Source organism: Medicago truncatula, chromosome 4, assembly GCF_003473485.1.
Source record: "Medicago truncatula cultivar Jemalong A17 chromosome 4, MtrunA17r5.0-ANR, whole genome shotgun sequence".
Taxonomy (NCBI): domain Eukaryota; kingdom Viridiplantae; phylum Streptophyta; class Magnoliopsida; order Fabales; family Fabaceae; genus Medicago; species Medicago truncatula.
In genome coordinates, this window is record NC_053045.1 from 3,608,702 (window position 1) to 3,628,569 (window position 19,868).

The 19,868-nt window shown below is 33.7% G+C and overlaps 4 protein-coding genes across 5 annotated transcripts; 3 read left to right on the top strand and 1 right to left on the bottom strand.

Moving 5' to 3' along the window:
* Positions 1-2,641: 2,641 nt before the first annotated feature.
* LOC11413043 (mitochondrial arginine transporter BAC2) lies at positions 2,642-5,519 on the top strand. Its single transcript, XM_003604427.4, has 2 exons — positions 2,642-3,369; positions 4,663-5,519. Exons 1-2 carry the CDS (start codon positions 3,133-3,135, stop codon positions 5,338-5,340), a joined length of 915 nt encoding a protein of 304 aa, XP_003604475.1. The 5' UTR covers positions 2,642-3,132; the 3' UTR covers positions 5,341-5,519.
* A 982-nt stretch (positions 5,520-6,501) lies between these two features.
* Positions 6,502-7,747, bottom strand: LOC11417873 (pyridoxal 5'-phosphate synthase-like subunit PDX1.2). Its single transcript, XM_003604428.4, has one exon. The coding sequence runs from the start codon at positions 7,515-7,517 to the stop codon at positions 6,630-6,632; it is 888 nt and encodes a 295-aa protein (XP_003604476.1). The 5' UTR covers positions 7,518-7,747; the 3' UTR covers positions 6,502-6,629.
* A 1,651-nt stretch (positions 7,748-9,398) lies between these two features.
* On the top strand, positions 9,399-12,100 carry LOC25480458 (putative Peroxidase 48). Its single transcript, XM_024774501.2, is given in 5 exon segments — positions 9,399-9,764; positions 10,433-10,490; positions 10,493-10,620; positions 11,105-11,270; positions 11,640-12,100. Coding segments are annotated over 5 exon segments (1,179 nt in total).
* Positions 12,101-15,420: 3,320 nt separating this feature from the next.
* Positions 15,421-18,497, top strand: LOC25480460 (cytochrome P450 714C2). Of its 2 annotated transcripts, none has more exons than XM_013587083.3 (5): positions 15,421-15,878; positions 16,275-16,501; positions 16,735-16,976; positions 17,093-17,465; positions 17,723-18,497. In XM_013587083.3, exons 1-5 carry the CDS (start codon positions 15,551-15,553, stop codon positions 18,146-18,148), a joined length of 1,596 nt encoding a protein of 531 aa, XP_013442537.1. In that variant the 5' UTR covers positions 15,421-15,550; the 3' UTR covers positions 18,149-18,497. The 2 variants fall into 2 exon arrangements, with proteins under 2 accessions (XP_013442537.1, XP_024630270.1); XM_024774502.2 differs by having other exon boundaries at positions 15,421-15,698.
* Positions 18,498-19,868: the final 1,371 nt, after the last annotated feature.

Genomic DNA, 19,868 nt, shown 5'->3' on the forward strand with positions numbered 1-19,868 from the left:
GTATAACAACCATATGTTGAATTATATGGAAGCATCAGAACCTTAAACTTTGGAAGAATGATAATGAATTATGTGCCAATGTTGTCAATAGAGCGCGCCAACTAATAGAAGATTGGCAGTCTATTAATACCGGTCAAAGTGCGAACATCCATCAACAAGTTCTTCTGACTTTGTCGCACATGAAGATTTCTTTGTCGTCGAGCTCCTCTTCAAATGCAGCTTCTAATGTGTGATAGCAACGCCCGCGACAAGGTAGACTTAAAAGCAACATTGATGCTTCTTTTTCACAATCTAGGAATCATACAAGTATTGGTATGTGTGTGCGAGATGATGATGATGATGGAGCTTTTGTTCTTGCTAAAACTATGAGTTTTTTTTATCATTTATGTCATGCCTTTGTAGGTGAAGATATTGGTTTGTTTTATGCTCTAGAATGGTTAGAGGACATGCAAATGGATAATGTCGACTTTATGGTGGATTCCAAAACAACTAATAGTGTTTTTCTTTCTTAAAAAAAAAACTAATACTCCCTCCGTCCCTTAATAAATGACCTAGTTGACAATATGCATTATTGACTTGATATACTTTGACCATACTTTTCTACTAATTCACAAAGATAAATAATATCATGTAAGATGTTGTTGGATTCGTCTCGATGAGTATTTTTAAAATATTAAAATTTTATAATTTTTTTTAGTAGAGAATTGAAGATATCAAAGATAAAACATATGCATTGGTATGTGTGTCAGAGTCAACTATGTCATTTATTTAGGGACGGAGGGAGTAGTATTTTTCATTCTCACTGGGTCGATGTCTCATAATTTGGTCATATCATTTCAGAGTACAAACGACTCTTTCATTCCCAGTTTATAAATTCTCGGGTGGAGTTCAACCAACAACAATCAAATGAGGTAGCTCATACTTTAATAGGAGAATCTACATTATGAACTAGTCACACCATTTATTTTAATATCTCTCATTGTATTAACGACATTATTATTAATAAAATGATATATGTAGGGACAATGCATAGCTCAGTTGGTAGGACAATGCATTATTATATGTCGGGGCCGGGGTTCGAACCCCAGACACCCCACTTATTCACCTTATAAGGTGAATTCTAACCAGTAGACTACCTGACAAAAAAAATTATATAAACCCCTTTCTTTCAAATAAATAAATAAATTTTTAATTGAATGTGTTCAAACATATATAATTTTATTCTCAATTTCCTTCAAACTAAAATCAATAAGAAAAAAAATATCCTCTAGTAATTTTGGTGCACCTGTTGCAAGTTCATTGAATCTTATATTCGGATCCAACAGTTATGCCCTCTTTGAATGGTATCCAAGTCCTCCTAATTGCACAAGTTTGCAGTTGTAGTTGGCATATATGGATGGAGATGATGTCACACTGTCCAACAAACCTGTAACTTTCAACCTTTTTCCTTAAAAAAGTAAAAAATCTACCAACATGACACAAACAAACAAAACTTTCTGCAAAACACTCATGCTCCTCCAAACTCCAATCCTCAAACTTTCTTTTTTCATTTTCTTTCAATAATTATTACTCTCTCCCTCCCTTAATAAATGACCTAGTTGACAATATACATTATTGACTTGACATACTTTGACCATACTTTTCTACTAATTTACAAAGATAAGTAATATCATGTAAGATGTTGTTGGATTCGTCTCGATGAATATTTTTAAAATATTAAATTTTTATAATTTTTTTTAGTAGAGAATTGAAGATATCAAAGATAAAACATATGCATTTGTACGTGTGTCAGAGTCAATTAAATCACTTATTCAGAACCGGACGGAGTACTACATCACAAACCGCACTGAGTTCCCACACTCACTGTTACACGTCTCTTGTTTACGTGGGAAAATGAAACGGTTAAACCAATTTTCATTGGATGCAACACAACAACAATTTCAAAACATTGGTGAACACTAGGCTGGAACCAAACTCCATTGGGACAACCATGATTGAGAGCCCATTCCACATGTTCACCATGTATTGGTAACGTGATTTAATTGATTGGTTGGTTATTCATTGTCCTTTTCTTTCGGAACATATTATCTGTATTACCTCTTTCGTCATGCTATTTTCAGTATTGACCGTCCAAATCTCAATCAAGTGTCCAAGATTAAAAAATGATTAATGATATTTCTAGAACTATTTGTGATAAGTTTTTTTATTGTTCACAAACAATATAGAAAGAGGGGGAGAGAGTAAAATCAAGCGAATCTTGTTTACAAGAGCATTTTAAACTTTGTCCTTAACAAAATTTGATTAATTTTTCTAAGTTTTGTGTTTTTTTTTTATTTGAAAATTTCCCACTTTAAATTATAAGAGTTTGATCTATTGATAAAAAAAAAAAAATTGAATCCGAAGACTCGGATTTCAAGTTTCGTTGATGTCATTGTTTAAAGATCAATATAAATACTTCTTCCGTCTCTCGTTATAAGACTACTTACAATAATATATTTATCCCTAGATATAAGATTCACTACAAATTACTAGATGTATTCTTCTACCAAATATACTCCTTATTAATATCATCATTTATCTTATCTTAATATATATGAAAAGTATCATTGACTGCATTTATATGCAAAACATTGGTGAACATTGACTATATAAATCAATGATGGTTATTAACGACCAAGATTGTCTATTGCATGTAAATACATTTTTCTCTTACAACATGCAATCTCATCCCTTTTCCTTGACACATAAAAAATAGCAAACAAAATAAGTGCCTCTTGTTTTTGCCTTTATATAACCAAAAGCTGAGATTGGGATTCAAACTCTTTTTTTCCTTTCCTTTTTCACTCCAAATCATTAGATACAAAAAAAAATCATAATTTGACATGAAAAATTCATGTACATAGAAACGTAAAGGAATTGTCTTCTGTTTTAGGCTTGTCAAATTAAGGAAATAGTTTCATTTTTTTCTATCTAAAGGAAAATCATTTTTTATATATTCTATTTGGAAGATTTGTAAAGTGTCCATTATTGAAATCTCCATAAAGGTACAAATTTTGTAGATATTATTATTAGTGATAACATTGTTTAGAAATCACAAAATAAAAAAGGTGATTTGTTTTGAGGAATGAGAGAATGGATTTCTGGCCAGAGTTTCTTGCAAGTAGTTCAGGTAGAGAATTTGTGGCTGGTGGATTTGGAGGCACAGCTGGTGTAATCTCTGGTTATCCTTTGGATACACTTAGAATCAGACAACAAAGTGGTGGCCAAAATGGTTCTGCTTTTAACATCCTTAGACAAATGTTGTCTAAAGAAGGTTTTTGTTCTTTGTACCGTGGCATGGGTGCACCATTGGCATCAGTTACTTTTCAGGTAATTTTTTTTTCTCTTTTTTGTATGTTAGATGATGATATAAAACTATATGATAGCGCTTAAGCGATGCTATGATTTATCGTTTATGGACGTTGATAAGATCCTTCGATCTGGCACAGATCATCAATTGGGTTGGTTTATGTCATTTTAATCTTTCTTGTTGTCTTTTGAGTTTAGATACATCATCATCACAAATTTGCAGTAGGATTCACGTGAATCAGATAATATTATTAATGTTTTAGATATGGTTTTTGTTATGATGTATGTTATCAACATGATGTTGCATGTGTGATTATGTCACAAAACATCCTTTGCCATCTCTTTCATGAATCTGGTTTGTGAAGGATTCTTAATGTTCTTTGAATCTCTGATGGATGCAATTTGGAAGAGAAAAATGAGAAGAAAAAAAGTATGGCTGATATGATAGGAATCGGTTGTGATTGTGGGGAATAAATTAAATTATTCTTAATTGGTACTTTTTTTTTATTTGGAATATACTCATTGATTAGAATGCTTAATTCCTTTTATTAATTTTATATTTGTGTAAACTCATATTGGCTTTACTTTTGAATTGTTTAGATAAAAAGATTAGGATTAGATTAAGATTAGGATTAGTGACTTGTTGACACCTTTTTCCAACTCAAGCAATATTAAATATTTTCACATTAGCCAGGTGAGGTGGATCTGAATCCCCCCAAAAAAAAAAACTCTACAACTGTTCATGGGACTATGCCATGTGATTTAATGTCTAAGTATGAGGTCATTCAAAAAATTCATAAATGTTGATCACTTGTGATTATGACATTAAAACTGTGTCTAGCCAGCGAAGAATATCTATAGTTTCCCATGATGTCAAATCAATTTGATGCTTCAAAACATATTTTGTTCACCCACCTACCAATACAATGACATGAACAGTGCTTTTGTATATTCTGGGTATGGTTGGGAACAAACATAACTGCATAATAAGTTACAAAATTGACATATCAACTTATCTACATATGAAGCTTGTGGGTGCCACTGGATCATGTATAGCCATATGTTTGAATCATTTGATGTCAATGTTCTGTCGTGTAAAAATAAAACCAAGAAAATTGTCGAAAATTTTGGATATTGCAACCACATAGATCAATTCTATTTCATTTTTTGATTCTATCATTGTTTTATTTTGTTCTTACTTACTCCATATTATTTCTTCATATGAGATGTTAAAGTGAGGTGGCATTTAGTTTGCAGTGAAACTAAAGTTTATTGTCTATCATTATGAATCGTTTTTTCGTTTTTCGGTGGCAGAATGCTGTGGTTTTTCAAACATATGCAGTTCTGTCAAGGGCATTTGACCCATCTGCTTCTGCTAAAGATCCTCCATCCTACAAGAGTGTTGCATTAGGCGGAATGGGCACAGGAGGTCTTCAAAGTTTATTGCTTTCACCAGTGGAGTTGATCAAAATTCGACTTCAGCTGCAAAACACAAACCAGTCAAAAGAATCTGGAACAACTCCTGTAAAAGTAGCTAAAAACATATGGAGAAAAGAGGGTTTGCGCGGCATATATCGAGGGCTTGGTATCACTATAATGAGGGATATTCCTTCTCATGGTTTTTACTTCTGGACATATGAATACATGAGGGAAAAATTGCATCCAGGTTGTAGAAAAAGTGGTCAAGAAAGTTTGAATACTATGTTGGTGTCTGGAGGATTAGCGGGGGTAGCGAGCTGGGTCTGCAGTTACCCTTTTGATGTTGTGAAGACGAGACTACAAGCTCAAACGCCTTCTGCTATAAAATACAAAGGCGTTTATGATTGCATCACGAAAAGCGTTAGAGAAGAAGGATACCCTGTGCTGTGGCGTGGTTTAGGAACTGCGGTTGCCAGAGCATTTGTTGTGAATGGTGCTGTATTTGCTGCTTATGAGTTTGCACTGCGTTTTCTGTTTAACAATGAAAACGTTCAAATGCAGGAAACAATTTAGAATGGCAGGTTCACTAAAAACAATCAAAATTCAGCTGTTATATTCATTATAAAACATTTTATATTCATACAAATACAATTGTCAAACATTTGTCCTCCATCTTCTATTAGTTTACTGTGAAACTTATGTATTTATTGGAAAGGGTCAATAGAACAACAATTGTCAATCATCAAGTTCAATTTACAAAATTCACATAAAGGAACCTTTTTGTTCTTTATTTCACACATAAAAGGACCAACTCAGCAATTCAAAGCAACCAAATCCAAGACAAGGCCAATATTCAGAAAAGGCCGACTTAACAATCAAAACATTCAAATGCAGGAACAGTTTAGGACATAAAGTGCACTCAAAACAATCAAAATTCAGTTGTTATATCAAAGCATCAAGCTACCTGTTTCGGTTGAAATCAATTTTGAGGATAGCCTAAGTATTAGATTTTACATTTTAGACTCGTCAAATTGATCTCAACCGAAGTGGATTGTGTGATGCTTTTGAATAATCCATGTTTTGTGGCTTAGAGACCTCTAAAATCACCTTTGTTACATGTTCGCCGACAATCTTATATTTGATATTCGTTAACAACGACAAATATCTGTCCTCTTCATATTCATTGAGTCTGAAGCCTTTATGTAAGAAAAAAGTCAAAAGAACAAGAAATTATGATCCACAACTTAAACATAACAAAACTCACAACAAGCAACCATTTTATTTTAACCCGCCAACCAGAGCAACCTAGATGCACGAGAGGGACAACATGCGATTGGTCTGAGTAGTAAGAGACTAGTCACCTTCAAAAATATAATTGCTCACAAATTCGATCTATAACTCTTGCCGAAGGAGAAAATAAACCGTGTGCGCTCATTGCTCAACAAATTTCTTAAAAGAGATTAGTCACAACTCGGCGGCAATGTTGGAGACTTTGTACTCATAAGTCATAATATGGTTGCTAAACTAAAGAGCTATCTAAATGTAAGACAATGACAATGAGCATCAACCCGTAAAAAGAATCATTACAAAGTTTTCGGTGATACAAATCAAGTAATGTTATTATTGTAGAATAACATAAAAGGGTGACAGAAAGCAAAGTAACTAAGAAAGCTAGACAATTAAGATCAACATAGATGCAAGACAATATCAATATTTAGATTAGAAGGGAAAAAATCATAACATATATCATAATCATTTGCTTAATTACATACAAAACCCTCATTGATACAAAATCATATATTATTTTTATTCTATAATAACAAGAGTAACAACAAAGCTTTACATTTACAACACCAAATGACTCATTCATTCTCAACCCTATCATCATCACCATCACCATCACCATCACCAAGATTAAGACCCATCATAATCTCAACCAAAACATTAGGATCATTATAATTCCGAACAGCTTGAACAATACCCTTAACACGTTTAAAACAATCCTCATAACCAAAAACCTCTGCTCCCACAAACACACCATGACAACCCAACTGCATCATCAACGCCGCGTCCGCGGGAGTCACAATCCCACCGGCAGCAAAATGCACAACAGGTAATCTACCCATCTGTTTCGTCTGCGCAACAATATCATAAGGCGCTTGAATTCTCTTCGAAAACGTGAAAACTTCATCGTCATCCATATTACTAAGCACTCTCAATTCTTTCATCAAACACCTTACATGCATTACAGTTTTCGCAATGTTACCTGAATTTTTCACCTCTCCTTGAATCCTTATCATCGCTGCACCTTCTCTGATTCTACAGAGCGCTTCACCGAGATTACTTGCGGAGCTTATAAAAGGTGTTCGGAAATTGTGTTTGTTGATGTGATTCTGATCATCGGCGATGGTGAGAGATTCGTTTTCGTCGATGTAATCAACGCCGGTGGCTTCGAGGATTTGAGCTTCGACGAAATGGCCGATTCTGACGGGGGAGATGACTGGGATTGAAACGGAGCGTTTGATGGATTTGATGAGGGAAGGATCGGTCATGCGTTGTTGATCGGAGACGGTGACGGCGCAGGCGCCGGCTTGTTCAGCGATTTTGGCTTGGTGGAGGTTGGTGACCTGGAAAATTGCGCCGCCACGGAGGGTTTGTGTGAGGGATAGTTTGAATGAGTATGGGGTTTGGAGTGGGTCGGTGGTGATTGCGGTGGTGTTGTAGACTGTGACGGTGGTGTCTTGTGCCATTGGGAACAAGGTGTTTGTGAAAATGCGTAGCAGAAGAGTGTAGTGAAATTAATTGTTGAAATGCGTAGGTGAAAAGTGATGCATGGAATTGCTTGGTGATGGGAAATAAGTATACTGAGAAGAGAAGAATCTAGAATGTTTGAGAATGGGTTCTGGAAAATTCGAATTTGAACAAAAAGAAGGTTTGAATGAGTTGGAATGGTTCATGATGTGTAAAGGTTTGATTCTGTTTTTCTGATGGAATATGGTGAAAATTTGAGACACACTTGTGGATTTTGAGAAAGTTATGAAAATTGTTGTTAACACATGCTGAGATACATAAATAAAATACGTTTTTCCCCTCTGCAGTTAACCGATGAGAAATTCCAAAATCGACTGCAGTTAACTGCCAAGAAAACTGATTATGCAGACAGTAGCTATCATTTTTTCGATGTGAAAATTTTTTCACAAGTATTTCTCGGTGCCTTACTTCCGAGGTTTCCCATGACAAAGTTCTACGTAACTGACGTAGATACCCATAACAAAACCAAAAAATAAACCGATTAAAATTTTCAATACCTGTTTTTTTTACGTCAAAAATGTGTTGATACCTCTTATGCCTGATGCTTGAATGATTTTGGAGCAAAATTTGATGAAAAAAAATATTGGATTTGGGGATTGGATGGAAGTGGTATGAAAGTTGATGATGAAAATAGTGTGTAGGGGGAGCAGGGGACTGTTTCATCTGATGAAACATATTTCTCGGCTGCCGATGGGGCAAAATGATATTTTACTTGTGTGCCTCAGCCTTATGAAATATGTCAACAGCAATTTTCGAAAGTTATTACACTAGCTCCCTCTGTTTTTTTTACTGTATAGCAAATTTTGGTTTCTAAATTTGTGAGATGTTTTTTAATACTAATTTGATACATTCAATCACAATAGTTTTTTAAGACAAAATAGCACATCAAATTAATGTCGTGTATAATTGAACTTGAGACATTAATAAAAGCACACTTCAAAGTTCTAAGCACATCATCCGATCAAACCCCGACTTCATTCAATTACAATAGTAATACAACTTCAATATATTTTTATAAATAAAAAGCTTAGTTGGATTGGATCTCATAAGTTCATTGGAATTAGAGAAAGATTTGAGTTTTAAGATCACAAATAAAAATCAATATTATGATTGACACAAAAGACTAGACGTTTTGTTTATAAATATTGCAATAGAGATTAGTGTGATATAATGTCATGTGATATTGACAATTCAAGCGTGATACGTAGCAATACAATTTTTTTGTAAATATAAAGAGATGTTAAAGAGAGAATAGTTGAATTGGTTTATATGTCACAATTGAATTGACCAACGTCAACGATATTATACACAAGTGGAGTCCATTCTAACGGAAATTATGACATTATGACATAGTATATATGTTTTGACAAATGACATATAGAATGAATTAGCTAAAAAACTTCAAATTGAGTTGAACCAACTTACTAGTACGAAGTTTTGCCTAAATTTGACCACATTACATTTTCAAGTCTTTATTATATAATGGAATTAGCCTTTTTTGTTCATTCAAAAAATTCCTTCCCACCATCATCTTGCCTTGCAACCAGTTGAAATTCATATTATGTGAAATTCAAATAGATTCACATAATATGAATTTCAACCTATAAAAGAGTGTGGGTGAAAAATTAAAATAGGGTTGTTGCTAAACAAAATCCATACTCCAATTAACTATGGTCAAAAGTTAAAACACTTTTAGCAAGTAACACCCTAAAAGGCTAAAACAGTTCATGTGACAGTTATGTTAGTTTTCTTTCACTCCAAGAAACTCTTTTACCGTCATCTTCACTTGCAACTGCAACTGCAATTTTAGTCCAAAAAAAATGGCACCACCATTGATACTACCAAAATTAATTCTTCTGATTCTTGTGTTATGTCTTTTATTTCAACACAAAAATCACAACAAGAACACCAATTCTAACGCCAACACATTCAACTCCATCAACATTGTTCCAATACATTCTTTTTCAAGTTTCCCAGTTTCTTTATCTGCCATCAACAACAGCCATGTATCAGAATCATCTTCTTCTGATTCTTCTTCCAACTTTCTTCTTGAATATGATTTCTACCGTGATTCATGTCCTCATGCTGAGCACATTGTTCGTTCTACGCTTCACCTGCTTTACAAAACTAATCCTGCTTTGGTTCCTGCTCTTATTCGTCTTGTTTTTCATGATTGCTTCATTCAGGTCCATTTTTCTTTGTTTCTATTTATAATGATGCATTTTCTTGTGTATTATTATTTCATAACAATGAAGAAAAAAATAGGGTTTTATTGTGTATTTTAATAATTGTTATTATTATTTGGTCATTTCTGATTCTGGGTCTATTATCTTATTCCAGGTTTTTGTTCTTATCTTTAATCAATAATTTCTTGGACAAATTTGTGGTTGTTTTGATTGAAATTAGATTTTTGAATTTTTTGATTCAACAACCTTTTTACTTTTATATCTCAGTTTGACTGAAGTCATGTTGTTAAGTTGATTTTGTTTTAGATTTAGGTAATGTTTGGATAAACAGTTTGATTAAGCACATTTACTTTAAGCGATTTTGTTTATGTATACGTTATTTCAATAAAATTATTTTCAATATATGCTATACTATATTAGAGAACTTAAAGAAATAAGCTGAAAACAACTTATGGACGTATTATAAACTGTTTCCATAAGTTTTTTCATATACTCTCAGAGTTGCTTATCCATTAGATAAACTCAAATAAATCAATCCAAATAGATACTTAATGTTTGGTGTGTATTTCTGATGTTTACCTTTTCTCTATGGTATAGTTGAGTCAGCACAATTAGACCTCATTTATGTTTTGAAACTAAACTATTGATTTTAATTGGGTTTGCATCAGGGATGTGATGCTTCTATTTTGTTGGATAATGATGAATACATTGATTCAGAGAAAGATTCACCTCCAATGATAGCCTCAAAGGATTTGATGTAATCGAGACCATTAAAGCCAAGCTTGAAGAAGCATGTCCTGGAGTTGTTTCTTGTGCTGATATTCTTGTACTTGCTGCAAGAGATTCTGTTGTTCTGGTAACATTATTTATTTCCCTATATATTTCGTCATCATTGTATGTGTATATGTTTAAGAGATTAAAACCTTTTTACACATGCATTTCTTGGATATGACTCGTAGTTTACTAATAAGTGGGTACGGTTCAAGGTAATCTTGTTAATTGAACAGTAGTATTTAAACACTGGTCTTACGATGTAAACTCTAAGCTTGAATAGTAGAAAGTCATTGTGGCCACTTTGCGGTCTGTCGGAGACGTAGATACAATTGACCAAACTACGTGATCATATATCTTGTGTTCTCCATTTGAACCAGGGTTTTTGTTCTAACTTCTAACAAGATCCAATCAAGTTATAACATAATGTCATTTTATTATATTTGTTTCTAAAATATTTTCACAAATGTCTAAATGGTGAAATGTGATTAGATACATACAAATTAAACCTTATGTTTGATTATTTTGAATAGACTTTTGAACATAATTGAATATCGTGTATTTTATAGGCCGGTGGTCCATTCTATCCTTTGAATCCAGGAAGGAGGGATGGTTCGAACTCTTTTGCTGACATAGCAACAGATGAGCTTCCTTCACCCTATGCAGATTTAACTCAAACTCGTGCATCCTTCAAATCAAGGGGATTTGATGAAAGAGAAATGGTCACTCTCTTAGGTTAAGTTCTAATTATTCTTTCTTCTTTTTCTTTGTATTATTGTACTAAAACAATGCTTTCTGTCTTATTCTTTTCGTATTTCCTTCTAGCCAAAGTTTTAAAACAAATGTTTGTGATCTGGATCACAATATCAAGTTTTTTATGGTTCTACGATTATGATTGAGGCTGAATTTAGCCACAATTCTCTCAGAGCATAGTTAGGATATATTTGTTGGAAAAAGAAAAAAAATTGTTGAGATTCATGTTATTTTACCCGCATCCGTCCATGCTTTGGATATCAATGCACTCATGGCCTTAACTCTTCGTTTCTTTGATCATTTTAGTGTCATTGTTCCTGATGACTTAATCTGTCCATTTTTACCTTCCAGGTGCCCACAGCATTGGTGTAATCCCCTGTAAATTCTTCGAAAACTGTCTCTATAACTTCAGTGGAACTAATGAACCTGACCCTTCTTTGGATACTCAATTTCTAAATGTACTAAGATCAAAATGCAATGAAACTGATGCATTATCCACTTCAGCATCAGCATATTCATCACATGCCTCACCTTCTTCCTTAGTTGAAGAGCAACAAGAAATCACTACGGACTCCGGGGAATCTCTATCGAATTTCGGGACGTTATACTACCGCAGACTATTACAAGGTAAAGGAATCCTCTATGAAGATCAGCAGCTGATGGAAGGGGAAAAAACCAGATATTGGGTTCAATACGCATCTAATCGTACTTTGTTCCATCAAGATTTTGCCCTTGCAATGATGAAACTCTCCGATCTCCGAGTTTTGACAAAGCCTATGGGACAGATTCGGTGCAGTTGTTCAAAAGTTTAGTGAGAGTGATGCTATAAGAATTGTCTCACATTTTCGTATGCATTACATTCTGCTTAATAACTGTAAATTTGTATCAGCTGGAAACTTTAAAGCAGTCTCATATTTTCTAAGACTCTTATCAAATCTGAGAAAGCATATAAAGATAGAAAAAATGATTAGGGTGTGTTAGGATTGACTCATTTGGACTCATCAACTAGCATAAGCACTTGTGAGACCTTAGAATAACAACTTATAACATGTTCATAAGTTGTTTTCAGCTTAACTCCATAAGCTCTCCAAGGTAGCTTATTGTGAACAGCTTATATGAAAACAGTTTATTTTATCTTTAGTTATAGAAATAGTTTACATATGAGCACTTAAATAATAAGCGCTTATACTACAAGAGCTTATAAAATGGGAAAATGAGCAAAGAAGAAACTAAGAGATCAACGTATTGTATGAAAACATAAAGCTCTAAACAGTTATTAAAAAAAAAAAAAGGAAAGCTTTAAACAGTAGGAACTAAACCAAATAAAGTAAATAGTAACTGAATTGGTTTTTCCTATACACTAGAATTGTGATTAGATGATATTTCCTTTATGTAACTGAATTTGATAGAGTCTTTCCTTTGCTGCTCGACACATTTCTTTCAGCACTTTATTTTAAGTTTATGGTTTAATAACTTAGCTTTCTATTTGGTTTAACTAATAGTGCTTTGGATGAAAATTTTGTCTATTCTTGTTTTTGTTTCTCAAAGAAGAAAATTGCTCATGAACATTAATGTTTGAAGTGCTCGGAAGAGCCAAAAGATTGAGCAAACAAACAGGTGTGTGATAATGATTTAGTTGTGAAAAAAGCGCAAAGCCAAGGTATTGGTTTCCTGTTTTTCTAGGTCTTTACTAGAATTTGAACGAGTACTTTGCACAAAATTTATCTCATTTAGTTCTTCTCATAAACATGTTTACTCTTGAACCATGTAGTACTTAGCCTAAATGTGAGGTAGCTTCAAACTGTTATACTATATGCTGGAGACTGACAATCAATGTTTAACTCGTTTTTGTTATGTTAAATCCGATAATTGTCTTGAATTGTATGAAAGCATGGAAAGGATCAAGACACTTTTTGAAATTGAGCAAAATATTTGACCACATAAAGCCTACCCGTGAGAAGAGTGAGTATCTGATACCCAAATCTGAGCCAAATGAATCAAGTCCTCAAACATGAACTATCAATATTCATGAGCACAATGCTCATTGAAATTGTCTAAAATTGTTAAAAATCCAGTTCATGTTTGATCCACTTTAGGACTTTGATATTTTCACTTTGTTGAACCCGAAACCTTCTTGTACTTTGTCCCTTGCCTTAGAATAGGAGAACATTCGATTAGAGTTTTGTTGTGTTTAAGTTGGGGAGAAAGGGAGGTATTTTATGTCAAGTATCATGGTTAATTGTTAAAGTAACCTGACAACATTGAATTGTATAGATTTTAGAAGTTTCAAAGTTTGTAGATTTGAAAAAGAAAAGAAAAAGAAGAAAAAGAAAGAAAAATCAAAAATAGAATAAGTTGTAAAGGTTATTGGATAACTTGTTAATCACCAAGGGTTTGCAATGATTGGTAGGGAAGATTATGGATTTTAATTTTTAATACAAGGAATGTTCCACTATGATAGGTTTTTTTTATTTATTTCAATTTTCCCACATATGACATTTCTTTTGTAGCACGCTTATGAAGAAAAGAGCTGCACGCTTAAGCGATCCTTGGCACGCTTAAGCGACCAATGTCCAGAGAGCATTAGATTTGCACGCTTTCTGCTCGCTTCTCACACGCTTAAGCGAAGTTCATCAGCTTCATATGGATAAGGCACACGTGGCAGCTCCCAATTGGGCTTAGAAAGATATTTTGGTGGGACGCTTAAGCGACCAGAGCACGCGTAAGCGTGCAGACACGAATTATGCTCATATAAATAGTTTTTCCTTCTCTCTCTTGAGGATTATTACATTTTTATTCATATTTTCTGCATTCTAGAGAGATGTTAGGGTATTTCTAGAGAGAGAAATACAAGGCAAGGTAGTTAGGAGTAGATTCAAGCCAAGATTTGTTGAGACATCATGGATCTTGTCATGGAATCTTCATCTTTTCTTCATCCTTTGCAAAGCTATCATAGACATATGTAGCTACATCCATTCTTGTGGTTTTGAGGTATTCAAACAAGCTATTATGTAATATTTTGATCATTTAATATATGGTTCTAGCTATTTATTCAATATTGTTGTTATTCTTGCTTTTATTGTTTTCTTGAGATTCAAAATGATATGAACACATACTTTTGAATCTAGAAATAGAATAACAATATATTTTAAGTTATCACTCTAGACATGGATGTTAATATTTGATAATCACTTTTAATCTAGGACTTAATGCTTTTGGGTAAATTAATTGGTTGGAAAATCGTCGATTAAGTTATCCAATCGACTTTGTGATCTTTTAAATGTTTGGGAAATCGATGTTTAAACGATCCCTTAGAAATAACGATATCATTTGGACACGAATGATGTTGTCGAGTGATTGTGATAATATAGTTTAAAAAGCTAGAATCCGTTAATCGATCGAGAGATTGCAGCTGTTACGCTTGGTTGATGTCTTTGACTGCAAGCGAAATAGCCCTATCTCTTCTCGTTTTACTTTTATGTCGATTAGGAAAATAGTTTTGCATAAACAAACAATTTATATCCAAACACTTAACGTGACAAATATTGTGAAAATGCTTATGAAATACGCAACTCCCGGTGGACACATCCTATTATACTCACGTGTAAATAGTTTTATGAGAGGTAAAAATCCTTCATCACTGACAGAGGGCTGTGGAAGAGTGAAGTCTGAGTTTATGTCGATGAAAAACCTGTTCACAATATCTAGATAAACCGGACTTTTAAGGCGAGAATAGTAGTGAAGTGCTTCTTCGATGTCTAGTACGTGTTCAAGATCACCTGAATCCATCATATCTAATTCCTTCATCTTCTGTGCTAACACATGTGCTCCCTTATTCATGTTTTGTGAATTCTATTGCAAAAGGGGCTAAATATGAGAGGGGGGACTTTAGCTTTTTTTTTTAATAGGAGGTCAAAATCGCTACACTTTGAAAGTTAAAGGGTGAAAAGGGCGTTTAAGCCTTAAAATTAATTCAACTAATCATTTCCTTAAGCATCATGTGCAAACCAAAAACGACAATTAAAATGAAATGGTTGAAGTAGTTAACAAAGAAGAAAATGTCTTCAGCTAAAAATAAGTTTATATTAGTATTATTAAATTATTCTAAAAGAGGTGACAGCTATAGAGTAGTTAACAGATAAAAAAAAATGTCTTCAGCAACAATAGTTGGAGAATGGAGTATTTATTATATTAAACAAACTTTCAATATTGTTTTGGAACGTTTACTTCTAATCTGATACAAAATGAAACAACAATAGGTAATGGAAGAGGTTAATTTGTGTATGAGAATGAGCATAGTTATTGAAGTTCTTGTGATGGCTCTAGGAGCAGTTTTGGTTTCATTGATCCATTTTTTGAATGTTTTGATTTTGAGACCAAGATCACTAAGAGCAAAGCTTCATAGGCAAGGTATTGATGGTCCTTCTCCTCATTTCTACTTTGGTAACATCAAAGAAATGAAGACCCTTTTACTCCAACAACAATCTCAAGTCAAACAAAAAAAACAAGAAGAACATGGTTTTGTTTCTATATCTCATAGCTGGACTACAACTTTGCTCCCTCATATTCACAAGTGGACAAACCAATATGGTCAACTACTTTGTCCTCTCTCATACTTATTTGTTTTGACTTTTTGAGAAAACATTCATTGACCATCATTATCATCATACTAACTTTTTATGTTCCATGTTTGGTTTTGATTATATTTTTTTTTACTCAAAGTTTTGATTAAATTTTAAGAGGCTAAAAATCTAAAATGGTTTTTTTTATTAAACTCCCCCTGCCCTTCACTTGATTAAACAAGTTTACACTTGCAATAATCAAATATAAGAAATAAATACTAAGGCTCCAAAAGAAAAAGCAAGAAAAATTAATCTTTTGCAAGAATTGCTATATTGGTTAGTCTCTTGGAATTTAACAGTAGCAGGTTAATATGATTTTAATGTTATTATTTTGAAGTTCAGAACTTTAATTTTATACATGCAGGTCCCACATATTTGTTTTCTACTGGGAGTATACAATGGTTAATGGTGACAGATATGGAGATGGTGAAGGAAATTATCCTAAACACCTCTTTGAATCTTGGAAAGCCTTCTCATCTTTCCATAGATATGGGACCACTCCTTGGCCAAGGTATAATATCATCAAGTGGTCCGATTTGGGCACATCAGAGAAAGATAATTGCGCCTGAGTTGTACCTAGACAAGGTGAAGGTAAGTGGAATTTGAATAAATCGTCATTGTTAGGCGATGAACTATTTAGTACAAATTTTCGTCATATAGCGGCTATAGAACTATAGTATAGTGGAATTTGCACAAAACGCTATTTCTTCGCAATCCGCAATTGACAACACTAATGGTATTGCTGTCACATACAACTAACTGCTTATAAATGTTGATTAAAATAGCATTCTAATAATTTTCTTTTTATGTAAATTATGTTGAAGGCAATGGTTGATCAAATAGTTGACTCCACAGATATAATGCTAAGATCTTGGGAGAGTAGAATTGAAAGTGATGGAGTAGTTTCAGAGATAAAAATTGACGAAGATCTGCGAAGCTTGTCAGCTGACATAATTGCTAGAGTTTGTTTTGGGAGCAATTATGTCAAAGGAAAAGAAATATTCACAAAGCTTAGGGATCTTCTAAAACTCCTCTCCAAGATATATGTTGGAATTCCTGGTTTTAGGTATTCATGATCATTAAAAAACTGTTTTTATATTTATCATGTATTCATATATTATTATTTTCTTGTTCTTGTTAACTATGATAATAATGTGAAGATGATATCATGATCTGTTTTAGATACTTGCCAAACAAAAGCAATAGACAGATATGGAGATTGGAGGAAGAGATTAACTCAAATATATCAAAGCTCGTAAAACAGCGCCAAGAGGAAGGTCGCGAGCAAGATCTCTTGCAAATGATACTTGAGGGTGCTAAGAATTGTGAGGGGAGTGATGGCCTGTTGTCAAATTCAGTCACACGAGACAGGTTCATTATAGATAACTGCAAAACTATATTCTTCGCTGGACACGATACTACCTCAATTACAGCGTCATGGTGCTTAATGTTGTTAGCTACATACCAAGATTGGCAAGATCGTGTTCGTGCGGAGGTGCTTGAAGTTTGTGGAAATGATAATCTAGATGCAAATATACTTAGAAGCATGAAAACGGTACGTTTTACACCAAATCTAAATGTTTCTATGAAAAATTAAATCTATTGTCCTTCAGATTGATCATATCGATCTTAGATTTCAGCATGGCGAGGGAAATCCATTTAAGAATTTTTTTTATTGGAAACAATATGTAAATAACATATATTGAATTCCATCTTGTCTATGTGTAAGAGGGGACAAAGACATATTCATCATGTCATTTTAGATATTCTTATGCATTAAGTAAATCTTCTATAAAATTGTTGCGTTTGCAGTTAACCATGGTGATTCAAGAGACTTTGAGGCTTTATCCGCCAGCAGTATTTCTCACCAGAACAGCTTTCCAAGATATTAACATAAAAGGTATCAAAGTTCCAAAAGGAATGAATATTCAGATTCCAATCCCAATATTGCAGCATGACATTGATATTTGGGGGGCCGATGCACACGAGTTCAATCCTGAAAGATTTGCAAATGGTGTGCTTAGAGCCTGCAAGATTCCACAAGCTTATATGCCATTTGGAATCGGTTCTCGTGTCTGTCCAGGACAGCATTTATCCATGATAGAATTGAAGGTGTTTTTGTCGCTTATTCTGTCAAAGTTTCATGTCTCTCTTTCATCAAGTTACTGTCATTCACCGGCCATTCGCTTGCTTACAGAACCTGGTCATGGAGTTGTTCTCAAAATGACAAGAGTTTAAGCAACAATGTAATTAAAATACTTCTCCCGTTGTTCGTTAGGTTTCCTTTTTCATTTTCCTTGTGAAGGTTACTATTATAGTAATAATTAATAAGACAAACAGTTCTCTTTCAAATCAATGATGAGAACAACATGTGCAATGTTATCACCTAGGACTTTTGAACCATTTGCATTTCTCTTTTGCTTTTTCACTTTTAAGAGTGTTTTTTTTATAGTATGGATTATGATGAAAAGGGAAATGAAGGAGATATATGCTTCTGTACCACTCATGTCTCATGGAAATGTGACAGAATTTGCTCCAAGTGTGCATAATTGAAATTGAGTTCTTAATGTGCATCTTTTGGAACATAGACTTTATATCATGTCTTTTAATTCTTCCATAAATGTGGACACTGTATTATATTTTTCTATATCAATCAAGGGTTTGCTTAAACAGGTCTAGCCTATAAAAAAAAATAAAAAATAATTGAAGTCCAGGGTTGATTTATTACTTGTCTGCATAGGTTTTTCAATATTAATATGACCTTTTCGAAGGTGTGATCTGACCTGTTAGCATGCTTATAGGTAAGCTTCGACTGTCAGACTGGGTTTTATTTATAAAGTCTAAATGAAACTTTTGACCAAAGTCTAAGTGTAATTTGATGATATGATATAAACATTTTTAAGATAGTATAACCTAACTATTTTCCACTCAAAAAAACAACCTTAACTATTTAGAGTCTCTCAGTGAAATGATTGTTTATGCATTAGTAATGTATTTAAATTGGTCCTTAATTTATACATATATGAGCTTAAAGGTTTAGCTATGTATTTAGACTAACATGGTTGAATTGTTGAAAATGTAAATAAATAAATATCATATACTATCAACTCACCAGTGTAATTAGCCATGCTTCTTCCTATTTTTTTATGTCTCTACGATTACGATTGAGGCTGCATTAAGCCATGATTATCTCCATAGTTTTCAAGAATCGGCACATAACCGCAATTTAAAACCCTGATTGGAGCTGCTGAAATGAAACTGCATATTTCAGCTTAGAAAAAGTTCCTTTATAGAGAGCTTATAAGTGATTTATATTGTGATCTTAGCCCAAATGTAAGGGTAGGCATGCCCATCGAAAACCGTCTCTATAACTTCAATGGAACTAATGAACCTTACTGAATTTCTAAATGTACTAAGATCAAGATGCAAGGAAACTGATGCATTATCCACGTCAGCATCAGCATATTCATCACATGCCTCAACTTCTTCCTTAGTTGAAGAGCAACAAGAAATCACTATGGACTCCGGGGAATCTCTAACGAATTTTGGGACGTTACACTACCGAACCTTACTGAATTTCTAAATGTACTAAGATCAAGATGCAAGGAAAGTGATGCATTATCCACGTCAGCATCAGCATATTCATCACATGCCTCAACTTCTTCCTTAGTTGAAGAGCAACAAGAAATCACTATGGACTCCGGGGAATCTCTAACGAATTTCGGGACGTTACACCACCGCGGACTATTACAAGGTAAAGGAATCCTCTATGCAGTTCAGCAGCTAATGGAAGGGGAAAAAACCAGATACTGGGTTCAAGAATACGCATCTAATCGTACTTTGTTCCATCAAGATTTTGCCCTTGCAATGATGAAACTCTCCGATCTCCGAGTTTTGACAAAGCCTATGGGACAGATTCGGCGCAGTTGTTCAAAAGTTGCATGACAGTGCTGTTAAG